The sequence below is a fragment of the Pygocentrus nattereri genome, chromosome 25 (genome assembly GCF_015220715.1).
Source record: "Pygocentrus nattereri isolate fPygNat1 chromosome 25, fPygNat1.pri, whole genome shotgun sequence".
Taxonomy (NCBI): Eukaryota; Metazoa; Chordata; class Actinopteri; order Characiformes; family Serrasalmidae; genus Pygocentrus; species Pygocentrus nattereri.
In genome coordinates this window covers 7,374,651-7,390,053 of record NC_051235.1, presented here as the reverse complement: position 1 = coordinate 7,390,053, position 15,403 = coordinate 7,374,651, and the positions used below count along the sequence as shown (strand labels likewise).

General features: G+C 41.8%; 1 protein-coding gene across 4 annotated transcripts in view; it reads left to right on the top strand.

Moving 5' to 3' along the window:
* Window positions 1-627: 627 nt before the first annotated feature.
* The window catches only part of impg2b (interphotoreceptor matrix proteoglycan 2b), a 41,772-nt gene continuing 26,996 nt past the window's right edge, over window positions 628-15,403 (top strand). For 2 of the 4 annotated variants that reach the window (XR_001858540.2, XM_017713230.2), the window contains exons 1-10: window positions 628-883; window positions 1,503-1,748; window positions 4,640-4,806; window positions 4,963-4,985; window positions 5,298-5,330; window positions 5,911-5,969; window positions 7,330-10,892; window positions 11,302-11,463; window positions 12,711-12,769; window positions 12,882-12,902. Coding sequence is in view for 3 of the 4 variants with exons in the window: in XM_017713230.2 (XP_017568719.2) it covers window positions 805-883; window positions 1,503-1,748; window positions 4,640-4,806; window positions 4,963-4,985; window positions 5,298-5,330; window positions 5,911-5,969; window positions 7,330-10,892; window positions 11,302-11,463; window positions 12,711-12,769; window positions 12,882-12,902 (4,412 nt within the window). In the remaining variant the exon portion in view is untranslated. The remainder of the gene's footprint in view (window positions 884-1,502; window positions 1,749-4,639; window positions 4,807-4,962; window positions 4,986-5,297; window positions 5,331-5,910; window positions 5,970-7,329; window positions 10,893-11,301; window positions 11,464-12,710; window positions 12,770-12,881; window positions 12,903-15,403) is intronic. The other 2 variants (XM_017713231.2, XM_017713232.2) reach the window with 2 other exon arrangements.

Here is a 15,403-nt window from a genome sequence, read left to right as displayed (position 1 = left end):
GTCAATGGTGTTCCCAACACACTGCAACCCTAAGATGCCTGACGTAGATCTAATCTTCAAATCATTTCTTCTCAAAAACACCATTAGGCATGTGAGGTACCATGCTTCACCTATGAAGCCAAGCTGGTGGTTTCTGCTCTGACCTTTGAGAAAGAAAACAAGATACCAGCAAGCCTTTTTCACACATGGAATACTTAAGGATTACCAGTCTGTCCACACCTGAGAAAGCAGGGAACATCTATAGGATTATTAGCATCAATACCATCTGGCCATGAGCATGCAGACATAGCCCAACATTTAAATCTTACATGATCATCGATATCATTCACCCGACTGTTACAGGTTTTGATGCTCTTTGGTAAAGCTGGGGGACTCTATCGACATCTATTTCTGAAGTCTTTTAAACCTCAGCTCAGCAAAGAGTCTTGATTACTCATTGAGTCTGGATCTCTTTGGCAATCCGGCGAGTCTCACAGGTGGACGGTGTCGCGGTATCTGTGACTCCTGGACATGCTTTCCTGAGAGGACTTAACAAATAGGATTAGTGTTCTGAAAAAACCCTCCCCAAGGAGCCATCTGCTAAGTGCTCGGCGGCTTGAGCTCGGGGCTACGTCAATGCATCCCCAGGAGCTGAAACAATGCAGCTCAATTAAAACACTATAGAAAGTCTTGCTGCTTGTTGAGCCATGCTAGCCAGTATGCAGGGGATGCAAATATTTGAGCTATTACTGAATTGATATTCACTGATATAAAGTTTGCATCAAAAGTTTTGTAAAGCAGTCGGGCCAGGCTTTGGAATCTACAATGCTGGACTTACCATGGAAATGGATTTGGTGGGTGCTGGGAATCTTACTTTTAATGGGACATTCCCTCTTAGGCACAGGTATGTATATCCACATTTAAGTGGAACTTTCATATTGTCCTTTTTTTATGTTACAAGATTTTATTCCAAATCTGATCCATTTCTCAAGAAATGTTTACAGTGTGGAAAGGACATCAGGCATTTTCAATAGGGATGAGCCCAATGCCGCAATTACAATATATTTCATGTACCTACTTGTTGATGCAGCTACATAACCATGTCTAAAATGTAGACACTGGAACTAGATCTACTTAGCATAGCATAATGTAGATGTATATCTTTTCTTTCTATAGATTTCCAAATGCAATAAGATGAATTCACATGTTTAAGCAAAGTGCAACATTGCATAAACATTAAACTTAAAATCAAATTTATTGGTCAAATCTAGTTACCTGTCAAATGTTGATCATTTTAAAAGCATTTATCTGCCAATGTGATTCCGATAACACTGTGCATCCCTAGTTATTGAATGGTGTTAAAAATAGAGGTAAAACGTTTTGATGACAGTGATAATGATACTGTACAATATATTCTCATTTAGATTGGTTTTGGAATTGATTATGAATATGAAGAGGGTGTAATGACAAATTCTGCAAGGTCTTGTCAAATGAGTCTTCGTGTCGTCCTTGCCTTTTCACAGATGCTCACAATGATATTTCGGGGCTGGAACGTCGCAACTCGAGGAATATGATAAGTTCTGGGACTCTGGCAAGTCAGATGGTGGTCCCAAGGATCAGACAGGCTTTGGGTTCCGCATCTGGAGAGGGCAGAGGTGCCCTGTCCAGAAGGAAACGGGACATACTCTTCCCTAATGGTGTAAAGCTATGCTCCCAAGAGACCGTAAATCAAGCCCTACAGAATCATCTGGAGTACTTTCATCTTCGAGGTGAGGCTGTAAACTGGCAACCAACAAAAGCTTATGTAGCTAAAGTAATGGCTATGGTGGGATGTTTCGAGTGACCATTCTTTGAAGAATATCTAGTTTCGTGTGCATAGGGATGGTTTCTTTCTGCTGTGAAATTATCGAGATGAATAAATAAAGTGAAAAAGTGTAGTGAACACAATGTAAACCACTACAGACAGGTATTTCTTAGAATTTGTCAGCAGGATTAATAGTCTATATGGCTAGTATTGTTGTAAAAACTAAACATTACAAAGTGAATGCTACAAGTGAGTTTTTCTATAAGTCCAAAGGAGCTGAATCTATAATCTACTTCAGTTATATCAGCATGGGGTCAGCTATACTAGAGCTCAATATGTTATTCACCATGTAATATAGCATTCTGTAGTGCATTATGTCCCTCAGCCTCATCAGTTCAGCAGAATTAATGATTTTAAACTATTTTCATGTTTTTGTTTGTCAGGATTCTTACTGCAATGTCCAGCATGCATGACACAAATTCATTACACAACAATTGGGAATCCCTGTGGTGCCATTCAATCTTGACTGTTACCCACTGATCTATAGGCTAATTTATACAACCAAGCTAGTGTTGGTGTAATTCTCACCTTATTCATCAGGAATTGTAAAGGAAAGAGAAACTGTTATTCAGAATAAACAGGCTGACAAAGAAGGTTTGATCCTTTCAGACAAAGAAAAGAAACCAAATATGTATACAGACTTTTAACTGATTACCTTCTTTCTTTCCATTGCAATGATTTGATTTGAACAAAAAAGTGTTTGAAAAAATATTCAGCTTTCTCTGATTCCTCCAGCTAACAGAAAACATGGCTGGTATAGTGTAGTGGGTAACACTCTTGCCTTCTACACCATAGACTGGGGTTCAATCCCTCCTGGGGCAGCACCCTGCACTATACCAATAAGAGTCCTTGCTGGAGCCTATCCCAGTTTTCATGGGGCCGAAGGCAGGATACACCCTGTACAGGTCGTCAGTCCATCGCAGGGCAGACCAATCGGCCTGACTGCATGTCTTTGCACCCCCATGCAGACACCTATTCTTGGTGACGCTTATGGATTCTCTATGGCGTACTATCTGATAGCTTTGGAAGTATCATGCAGTTCCTTTACTTCAGTGGCTGTTGATAGGTCGCACATAAGTGAAAGTGCATGAGTTAGCATTCCTGTTTTTGTCCTAGCACAATGTGCCCTTTCCTTACTTTCTCTCCTTCTGCTCATTCTTGTTCTCCATCATTTTCCTATGGGTAATCTCACTGCCGCTGCTCTACTGAAACCCTCTGCACACACTATAGACACTTGCAGACTGCCAGGAAAATGTGAGCCCCAGTGCCCCCTCCCAGCAGTCCTGCTACTCCCACTTCAGCAGGCAGATGTTGAAGGGAATGTCCTAGCAAAGTCACCCCAGGTTGATTTTCCTGTTTGTTTTTCCATATACTCAAAAAAGTATGTGGGGGTCACACATGTCCAAACAGGGACTTTTCACTTTCAAAACTGGTGAACGAAAAAAGAGCCTGTCTGGAATAACTGACACATGTAGGCGAGCAGATCAGCTGAAATCTTTCCATTATGTCGGCGGTTGCTTTCATTATTTTTCCTTCTGAAACAGCAATCCATCATGAGGGATGTTGTAGGGTTTTTGCTCGTGATGCTTGGCTTGAGTAATGACTCCCTTCTGTCCATCACAGAGACCGTTTACAGAAAGTACCACCTCAGCGGACAAACCAATGTGCTTCATTCCGACAATTGATGCACAGGAAATCAACTGGAAAATGATATTTGACGCTAAACTGCAACGTTTATTTAAATTTCAAGTCAGCTGTCAGGATTCTTTAGATTTGTCTGTATGTCTATGTAATCTACCATTCAAAAGTTTGGAACACTGATTTGAAGATAATTCATGAAATCTTTATAACATGGTAGTCTTCTGCAATGTCACTGGGCCTTACAGGAAACCAAACCAGAAAGCACTATAAACAGACATGAATCATCCTCCAAACAGACATCTATACACATTATCTGCACTTTTTGAAAGGTCTTTGGTAATACTAAGACGTTTTCTAGTTATGAGTGTACAACAGTCATTGCTGACTTACAGCTGGTCTGTTTTCCTTTCACCACTTTGTCCAGTCTAGTCTAGTCTATACTGTCCTATGTTTAACGTTTGCATAACTTTTATAGAGTATTGTTTATTGTTTAGTCTTTGGGTAGTTTACTGTCTATATACATATATAGTATATAAATATGTCACTCTTAGAAGTTGGTTGATCAATTTGAAGTAATCCAAACACTTCAGTGATGCTGAGGTCTGGACTCTGGGGTGGTCAGTCCATTGTTCAGCTTCTTTGTTTGATGTGTCCATCTCCTTTTCTCAGTGAGGTTCTTCTTGAACAGCTGCACATCCTTTCAGACCCAATGCGCTAAGTTGTCTTCTCACAATGGAAGGATGGACAGAAACACCTGTGGATGTTTTCAGAGCTGAAGCAGCTTGATTTTCTCCTCTCTCTCAAAGATGAAAGCTTTAAGTGCTCTTTATCTGATGGGGGCAGTTTTGGTGTCTACCAAGTCTTCCAGGTGGTTGTTAGGAATCCCATTTGAAAACTCTTGTTTTTTCATGTAGTTTCCTCCGACTTTTTTCTTCTTTATGCAAGTGGATCATCTTATATATGACTCCCCTCAGAAATGTCTCCTGAAAAAATGAATAACTTGTGCTTAATGGCCATTTTTACTGGAAATTCAGTGAAGGGAGGCTGGCCTCTAAATTTCACACATTACTGTATGTAATAACAAACAAAATATTCACATGGTAGATAATTCCAAACTTTTCAACATTACTGTATTTGTGCGCCTATTTTCTCCAGTTTGTCAGGATACTGTGTGGGAGGCATTTAAGATCTTCTGGGACAGGCTGCCTGAGAAAGACGAGTACCAGCTGTGGATCAACAGATGCCAGAACGGCAGCATTAGTGTTTTTGACATCGGCATGAGCTTCAGCCAATCACCTGAGCATCTTGAGCTCGTCACCAGTGTGAGTGAACAGGAGCTTCACTTTAACCTCACGCAGCAAAATGCTGCAAGTTAAAAAAAATTGTTAAAACTAATGTTAATACGAGTTTGTATTCTGAATACGTGACTACAGTGTTAGACTTGGTTAAACTTCATTTGTTTTTCCTTCTGATTTCAGAGAGTAGCAATGGCATCAACAAGGTGAGTTACCAGGTTTTTAGTGGTATACATACATTTTTTTTCTGTCACTCACATTTATACTAGTAGTTCTTAAACTAGTCCTCAGGGACCCCCAGACAGTCCACATTTTTGTTCTCAATTCCCTTCACAAGGATCAACCAAAATGTGCTGTTTGTGGGGCCCTGAGGGCATATTTAAGAACCGTTGCTTCGGGGTCAGTCTCTCACTTCCTAACACACCTCGAACACACACACATACACACCTCCCCATGTTCCACATTGTCCCAGTGATGTAGCACTGTATTCACACGATTCCATGTTTGTGTTGCACCAGCGAGCCCACCGCCTCATGGCAGCCAGAGTGCAGGTAGGGCCCACTGACCCCCCCATGGGCACCACAATCTCCACTCCATAGGCCAGTTAGCATTGCATAAACAACATCATGCTAAGTGGTCCTCAATAACTTAAATGCATTGTTAACCATGTTAGCATGTTTGGTGAATTGTTCCTTGAAAGTCTTATTATTTGTAGCTGCTCAATCTTGTAATAGGTCATTATGGTACACAGTGCTATAATCCTTCTCAATGGACTTCCAAACTTGTATTCCTACTGTGAAAAATCTCCTCAGTAAAGGACCAGGCTTTTGCTGCAAAGAACAAGAAACGCAGCCAGATTTTTGTCAACACTAGTACTGATCCTTTGCTGATGAAATTACCCATCACTAGTTTATGCCTGTAAACCTCCCTGCTTTCTGAGAAACTAGAAGTAGTTTTGTGCATGATCTTACACATATACAAAGGAAATAATGCCTCTGGTTTCAGTTTTTGAGAAAAACTGAACAAACTTTGTGTTGCTGACAGGAGTTTGGGAGGAATGGTCGACTTTGTGTTTTCTCTTTTCCCTTGGATAAGCACTTAATATTTTGGTGATGATCTTTTCTTTCACAGCCAGCAGACTACATCATCTCCTACAAAAGCTAATATCATCGTCACCACAACTGAAAAAGGTCTGTTTTTTTTTTTTACCAGTCAGTATGTATTAGTAGGATTGAACCTATGTGGAAAACTGCAGAGGACCATGCTGTTAAGGCCTTTTAACCTGGTACATTATTTCCATAACATTCAGGCTTTGCATCACTCACACTTGCCACCCTTAAATGGTAACTTGATCTCAATGCACATGTTCACATTTGCCAAAAAGCCCTGTTAAACAGGATGTGATGTCCATACCATGAGCCAACAGCTCTTTCATTTCTGTTTCTTGTACAAAATACACTCCTGGGACATTTTGCTCATGCAAAAATTGAGAATGTGACTGTAAAACAGGTCCCACAATAAAATTCTGTTTTGCAGTTTTTGAAAGAGCAGTTTTCCCACTTCTCTCAAATGGGCTGGTACTGCGATCATAGAAAGTATACTCCTGTTATTTTGTGCATTCATGAAAACCGAAAGCTCGGCAATAAAAACAGCAGAATATATTAACATTAACTACATCAATAATACATTACTTATGTTTCCCAGTAATTCTGTTCCGTGTAATTCAGTTTCTGGTCATACACGAGCCCTTCGGGAAATTTTGCCGGAATTATACATGGTCTCAATTTTCCTGATTTACACTTGATCGGTTCCTTTTGAATTACCATTACATCCCTGTGAAAATAGTAGACATACTTCCAGATATGCTCAAATTGGTAACAATGCATTAAGTACACTTGGAGTAAATCAGTAGGGCCCAGTTAACATTAAGTGAATTAATCTTGTCCTGAAGAGCCTTCATTCATTGTTAGCAAGTATTCCTACATTCAATATTTGGCTAGATAACACAGTAGGTTTATACCCATCCTGTTCATTAGGTTCACTAAAGCCATTAGTCTGCATGAGACATGGTGGCTCAGGACCTATGTTGCTCTAAGAATAGCCGATAATCCATTTTAGTCAGTGGTGTCTGACAAGTGGACAGTATCAGTACCTGCAGACGATTGTTAGCCTTTTAAACTGCTGTAACTAACTGTCTGAATGTGATGTAAGCTCTGGAAAGATAAGACAGAACACAAATAGACGGTTGCATCATGCTATCCTGCCCTCTTCTTTAGTTGCCATTTGGGTGATGCAAATTTGTCATTCAAAAGTACTTTGTATCATTCAGGAAACGATGACAAAGGATTACGGCTGCCTCCTGACTTGTGTGTCATGTGCGATTTTAATAAATAAGTAGAATATTTTGTGAATGCTAAAACTTGAGTAAATTCCACAAAAATCATCTAATCTTCAAAAAGATTTTAATATCTTACACATCTCCTTAATAAACCAAAACAGTAATCGATTGTCCCTTCTTTTTCCCTCATTCTCTCACATTCTCTCTTCCAGTTAAAACTGTAACGTCTCCACTAACCAAAGCCCCAGCAACAGATCTAAGGGGGGACTCCTCACTACGCGCTTCAGAAGAGACTACAGTTACTTCAGTAGATACTACATCTACTCCAAAAGATACAACAGTTGCTCCAAAAGAGACTATAGTTACAACAGCACAGACTATAGCACAAGTAATCCCAGCCACCAGCATGGCCACAATACTCGAGGTCACACTAGAGGTCACCCCTGAGCCTGATCTTACCCTGACCTTTGAGGACTCACAAGAGATAAGCCCCAATTCCCCGACACAAGTCACCGGTCAGGCAACTGATCAGATAAGCCCCAGCACTGAACTGGAAGTGAACCAGGAAGCCCCTGAGGAAAGTATTAGTGAAACTTCAATAGTTGCTTTTGGAGATAAAGAAGCTGGAGTTATTTCAGAAGCTACCTTCAAGCCCACCTCTGAAGCTCCTGCTTCTGGTTTAGAGGAAACCCCAGCAAGCACAGAAGAAGTTTCACCTGAAGAACCTGTGCAGATACCTGATGTTGAGCCTCCAACAGAAGCAGCAGTACAGTCTTCATCTATACCTACTTTGCATAACACACCTAAACCCACTGAAGATGAGCAACAGGTGGTGGACAAACCTGAACAACCTCCATCAGTGGGTTCAATTGACAAAGCTGGTAGTGAAGTGTTCATAGCTGAGGACACAGCTGAAGGTGATGAAATAGCACCTGAGTCTGTTGTTGATGAAGAATTACCAATGATGGAGGATGATTCACCTGAAGGTACCAGAGATAAGGAGTCATCAGAGAGGGCTGTAGAAGACACAAATGTGGCTGTGGTACAAGACCCTGAAGAGGAAGATGAGAGTGAAGTTGAAGATATCACATCTGAGCCTGACAGTGAGGGAGAGATTCAGATGACTGATACAACTGAAGTTACAGAGGAGACTACTATTGTTAAAGAGGAAGAACAGACTGTCAGTGTTTCCAAAGAGGAAGAAGCACCCGGTTGGGTTGATGTTCAGTTTGAAGCGCCTACTAATGAGGTCTCATTAGAAGAGACTACAACTGTAGTTGAAGACATACCCATTGCTGCCATTGAAGATCGAACAGCTGATGATTTAGAGAATACACCTGAAGAAATTACAGGTACATCACGTATTACTTCAGAAGACCTACCTGAATCTGCTACAGAGCAATATTTACCTAAGGAGACTAGCACAATTTATGTTACAAGCAATTTAGACGCACTTACAGATGTAACAAAAGGCATAACTATAGCTCCTGAAGTAGTAGCACCTAATGATCCTACAGTTGAAGACAGAACTGAAGCTGCTGTGAAAGTCACACATGAAAAGACCGCAGAGGATACATCTGTAGATATTACAGACCAGACAGAACCATCCACCAATGCTCCAGAGATGACACCTGAAGTTGCACCTGATGCTGTTTTTGAAGATTACAAAAGTGATGTCACATCTAGCACTCATGCTGAAGAGGACACGGTTACAGTTATACCTGATGCTAGTGTTGCAGATGCCACTCCTGCAGTCATTCCTGATGCTTCTATTAAAGCTGATATTACACCTAATGCTGAAGATGACACACTTGAAGTCATACCAGATATGGAAGATGACACATCTGAGGTTATACCTGACTCTAATGTTCAACCTGACAGTACATCTAATGTAGAGCTTGGCACATCTGAGGTCATACCTGATAGTAAAGATGATGTACCTGAGAATATACCTGACACTGATGATGGCACACCGAAGGTTATTTCTGCCACTGAGAATGACACACCTGAGGTCATACCTGATACTAAAGATGATGTGCCAGTGGTTATACCTGACATTAAAAATGACACACCTGAGGTTATATCTGGCACTGAAGATGACACCCCTGAGGTTATATCTGGCACTGAAGATGACACCCCTGAGGTGATATCTGGCACTGAAGATGACACCCCTGACGTGATATCTGGCACTGAAGATGACACACCTGATGTTATATCTGGCACTGAAGATGACACCCCTGATGTTATATCTGGCACTGAAAATGACACCCCCGAGGTGAAATCTGGCACTGAAGAAGACAGCCCTGAGGTGATATCTGGCACTGAAGATGACACAGCTGAGGTTATATCTGGCACTGAAGATGACACACCTGAGGTGATATCTGGCACTGAAGATGACACACCTGAGGTGATATCTGGCACTGAAGAAGACACCCCTGAGGTGATATCTGGCACTGAAGATGACACACCTGAGGTGATATCTGGCACTGAAGATGATACCCCTGAGGTTATATCTGGCAGTGAAGATGATTCCCCTGAGGTGATATCTGGCACTGAAGATGATATCCCTGAGGTGATATCTGGCACTGAAGATAACATCCCTGAGGTGATATCTGGCACTGAAGAAGACACCCCTGAGGTGATATCTGGCAGTGAAGATGACACACCTGAGGTGATATCTGGAACTGAAGATGATACCCCTGAGGTTATATCTGGCAGTGAAGATGATTCCCCTGAGGTGATATCTGGCACTGAAGATGATATCCCTGAGGTGATATCTGGCACTGAAGATGACACACCTGAGGTTATATCTGGCACTGAAGATGACACCCCTGAGGTAATATCTGGCACTGAAGATGACACCCCTGAGATGATTTCTGGCACTGAAGATGACACACCTGATGTTATATCTGGCACTGCGGATGACACCCCTGAGGTGATATCTGGCACTGAAGATGACATCCCTGAGCTTATATCTGGCACCATAGATGACACACTTGAATCTAGTAGTGTGGAATCAGCTTCTGACACTGAAGCAGAAACAGCTCAAGACAAGACACCCGAGATTCTTGAAGACACAACCTTACCTGAAACTGTGACGGCAAAAGACACACCTCTTCTACCTGTAGTTATAGAAATGCCTAAGTTTACAGAGGCACTTGAACCTACAAAAGGACCTGAGGCATTTGAGTACACAACTTCACACTTACCTGAAACTGAGGTGGTGGGAGACACAAAAGTAATTAATGCACATGAGGACAGACCTGAGGTTGCTATCGATGAGGACATACCTAAATTTACTGAGGCACCTAAGGACATTCCTGAAGTTACTGAGATAGCTCAGGACTTACTTGAAGTCACGGAGACACGCGAGTCCCCAACTTCATCCTTAACTGAAACAGTCGTAGTGGAGGGCTTGCCTGAAGTGGCTAAAAATGAGTATACACCTGAACCAACAGATGTGCCCAAACTTACTGAAATGGTGCCTGACTCTGCTCCTAAAGTCACAACAAAAGATGACTCCACTAGGACTGCTGTAGTCAAGCATGTCTCAGAAGCACCTGAAGTGCCTCTGGAAATAGACACATCAACAGGTGCTGCTGGACAGACACCTACGGTAGATAAGGATGACACACCTACACCATCAATCAAAGTGGAGCAAAGTACTGTGGACCTAAACAAACTAACAACTTACACACAAAGAAACACCTTTTCAACACCTTTACGAACAACTACAGAGGACATCTCGAATGACATTCTAGATGAAAACAACATGGTGAGTGTCCATGCTGTGTAGTATATCATATACAGAGAAAACATGCCTCCTGAGTGGCACAACAAGTGTTGGCCCTGTAGTTGTGGGATTGGCAATGTCACCCAGTTGGTGCTTTAGAATTGAAAGGTGGCATTTCTCTAATGTTGCATTAGGGGCAGTTTGTAAAGATAGAGTGGCTGGCATTACATGTGTTGGATGAAGCATGTGTGATGGGGAGACCTAGCAAATGGTATAATTGGACATGACTAAACTGGAGAAAAAACTGTGTAACTTCCCCCAAAAAAGGACAAACCAACTTCTACCTGATTTACCAGCTCAGTGGATTTAAAGACTTACTTTTTTAAAACTGTATAATGATTCATGTGACAAATTATTTGTTCACCTTAAAATGTACTTTTTTTTTGGCCAGATTGGCAATGAAATTGATGACATTATGCCACGACCCGTGCGACCGATGGTGGATCATGTAATGGAACTGAGCATCAAACTAAAAGGAGAAATTTATGATGATGCTCTCAGAGATCCATCAAGTTTTTACTACCAGCACCTGTCTGAACAGTTCATTCAAAAGGTGGGTAGTAGGCTCCACCCCACCCCGCAACACATCCCCACATTTAACCACTTTAAACGAAAAACCTAAACTGCTCTCAGATCTGCACCATACAGTAACTTACAGCAACATCTGGAAATATTCATTTTTTTTGCAGACCTAGATTTTAGCAAGATCTGAACAACAAATTGACCTATAAGTCTCTCTGGAAACACTGATTAAGCTCAAACCATGATGAATTTTCAGAGATGAGGTCTCTTAAATGTAGTCCCAAAGCAGTGCTCCAAATCTACTTCCAATCCTAGAGGGAAACTAAAGGGAAAAACTGGATTGTGCAGGTCTGTTGCCATCCACTACTGTAATTTGGTACTTTTAAATACTATATGCTTGATGTGGGTCCAGAAACCAACATTAGAATATTCATCAGTAGATCTCAGGCCCAACCTGTGACCATAAACACATCTTTCCTTTCTTCTCTCCACACCTTTTGCCTCTCCAAGTTGTATTGCTCTCCTTCCCCATCTCTCTTTCAACCACTGCTCATTTCTTATTGCAGTATTGTAAAAATACTTTTACATAGACTTTGGCCAGAGTTAAAGCTGTGGTTTGCTCTACTTTAAATTGTTTTCTTGGCCAGGTAAGTGACACATCCAGGAAAGCTCAACCTACATATGGCATATACACTGTGGTAAACATAGGACTGTCCTTATAGGAAAACCTGTTGTGCACAATGTTACCATAAATTACCTTTCTGGGTTCAGGAAACTGACAGCACTGGAAAATTGTCAGGTTATGCTAGGAAAGACAATGTTCATTCCCAGATGTATTCCCATTTCTCAGGATTTCATCATGTAGAGACATCCTGGCCTCTGGAATTTCCCTAATATTCATTTCACATCATGCTCTCTCTCTCTCTTTCTCTCTCTCTCTGTCTCTCTCTCTCTCTCTGTCTCTCTCTCTCCTCTCTCTTTGTCTCTCTCTCTCTCTCTCCCTCTCTCTCTCTCTCTCTCTCGCTCTTTGTCTCTCTCTCTCCTCTCTCTTTGTCTCTCTCTCTTCGCCTCTCTATCTCTCTCTCTCTCTTCGTCTCTCTCTCTCTCTCTCTCTCTGTCTCTCTCTCTCTCCTCTCTCTTTGTCTCTCTCTCTCTCTCTCTCTCTCTCTATCTCTCTCTCTCTCTCCTCTCTCTTTGTCTCTCTCTCTTTGTCTCTCTCTCTCTCTCTCTCTCTCTCTCTCTCTCTCTCTCTCTCTCTCTCTCTCTCTCTCACATCAGATTGAAGATGCCTTTGAGAAACTTCCAGGGTTCAAGAGCGTTTTTATACTTGAATTCAGGTAAGGACTGACACGAGTGACTTACATAATTCAAATCCAAAAATGAGTAGAAGGATATCAGTTGCAGTGCTAAGTCCTTTGTTCTTCTCCCTTCCTTTCAAAATAAAACCAGGCCACAAAAAGACATCCAAGGGTGAGTAGCCCATTTTCCGTTTGAACACACATTCTGACCTACATAAAGATCTAACATTTATACATCTCTATTCAGATATTATCTCATGGTTCACATACTGCAAATGCAAAGCAGACTCTCCAGTGCTAATCAGGAGAATGCTGAAGCAGCACTTTTACTACCTGTGCAAAATTACATGAGAGGGTGATAAATCTATAACCTGGCAGCAACATGGTTCCCTTCGCTGTCATATTGCACAGCAGCTGCAGGAACCTAGAGGCTATTGCTCCTCCCATCCAGCTAATGAGAAATTCATGTGCCTAGGCCTACAGAGGGACACTGAAAGCTAAGCCCCTTTGTTTTACCTTCTATATTGTTTTCTGAGCTCTGGACTCATATGGCTTATGGGTTTAGCTTTTACAGGCTAGCAATTCTCCTTAGTGTCTTATCTCACCTGTGGCAGTTTTGGTGTTAATCTCTATGAAAGGGCAAAATGGAAAAAGATTTTTTATTAAACATTTTTTATTAAACTTTATCATTGCACATATTTTTTAATCGCGAATTTCAGCAGTGTACAGTTCCTTTTAAGCTGAAGTTAGTTCATCAAGCTAACTGGTAACAGCAATAAGAAATGAGAAAACTGAGTACACCCCTCACATTTCTGCAAATATTTTATTATATGTTTTCATGGGACAATGCTATAGAAATGTAACTTGGATATAACTTGAAGTAGTCAGTGTGCAGCTTGTATAGCAGTGCAGATTTACTGTCCTCTGAAGGACTCAACACACAGCTCAAAGAACTCAACACACAGCCATTAATGGCTAAATAGCTGGCAGCACAAGTCAGTCCACCTCACAGTGAACAGTCCTAATTGTGCCCAATTGTGTCGTTGTCCCTCCCTGGTGTCATGTGACTCCTTAGACTTACAAGGTTCCAGGTGTGAATGGGGAGCAGGGCTGTTAAATTTGGTGTTTTGGGTACAATTCGCTCATACTGGCCACATACTGGATATTCAACATGGCACCTCATGGCAAAGAACTCTCTAAGGATGTGAGAAATAGAACTGTTCTCCACAAAGCTATGAGGCTATAAGAAGATTGCTAAAACCCTGAGACTGAGCTATAGCACGGTGGCCAAGGTCATACAGTTTTTCATACGGTTTTCCAGGACAGGTTCCACTCAGAACAGACCTCGCCAGGGTCAACCAACAAAGTTGAGTCCACGTGTTCAGCGTCATATCCAGAGGTTGACTTCAAAAAATAGATGCATGACTACTATCAGCATTGCTGCAGAGGTTGAAGAAGTGGGATGTCCGTCTGTCAGTGCTCAGACCATACGCTGCATAATGCATCAACTCAGCCTGCATGACTGTCGTCCCAGAAGGTGATGCACAAGAAAGCCTGGAAACAGTTTGCTTATTTGGCTCAGATGGTGTCCAGTATGTGTGGTGGCACCCTGGTGAGGAGTGCCAAGACAACTGTCTTTTGCCTACAGTTAATCATGGTGGTGGAAGCATCACGGTCTGGAGCTGCATGAGTTCTGCTGGCACTGGGGAGCTGGGGAGCATGATCCCCTGCCCCACATGATCCACATGGCAGTTTTCCAACTCAATAACGACCCCAAACACATCTCCAAGATGACAACTGCCTTGCTGAAGGTAAAAGTGATGGACTGGCCAAGTATGTCTCCAGACCTAAACCCAACTGAGCACCTGTGGGGCATCCTCAAGTGAAAGGAGGAGGAGGGCAAGGTGTCCAACATCCACCAGCTACGTGATGAATCCAAGTCTACAGTGTACAAGGCAGAGGTGTTAACCACTACACTATACCAACCAATGAATCACAGAGATGGGAGCAGCTATAATGGGGTCTGCGATGTTAGCTGCCCAGTAAGAATCTTTGAATGTACTACATAGAACTAACCAGATCCATTCCCTCCATGTAAGATAACAATGGTGTGCCTAATGAAATTAGTAAGGTGAGCTGTTTCAAGTAAACTTACATTATTTATAGATATATAATTTAGATAATGAAAAATATATTATGAATGAGTTCTGAAATAAATTTATATTTTTTTATTTTTATTAAGCAGTGGTTAAGTTAAATGGACAACCCTCCACTGCAGAACAGACATGCAGACTCCTACTTGACATGTTTGAATTTCTTTTAATCTCTCTCTAATCATTTACAATGGTTTCCAGTTGCAGCCCTAAATGGGATAAGACGGCCTGCCGAGTGCCCACTTATATGCCAGGCGTGACAGGAGTGAATTATTCGAGGGAATTTAACGACTCCCTCAATTTTCTCTGCTGTCAACTATCATTGACACTGGATTCCTTGCAGTTCTGGCAAAAACTGCCCATGGATAATGGCACATTGCAAGCTCCCTGGGACCCCCTAAAGCACCTGAATGATGTGCTGTTCGCACAGGAGGACACTGGGACGTATTAGCATTCCAGTTCTGCCCATAGCGCCAAAGATACAGGACCTGAAGGAGATTACGCCTGTCAAGGAAGGGAA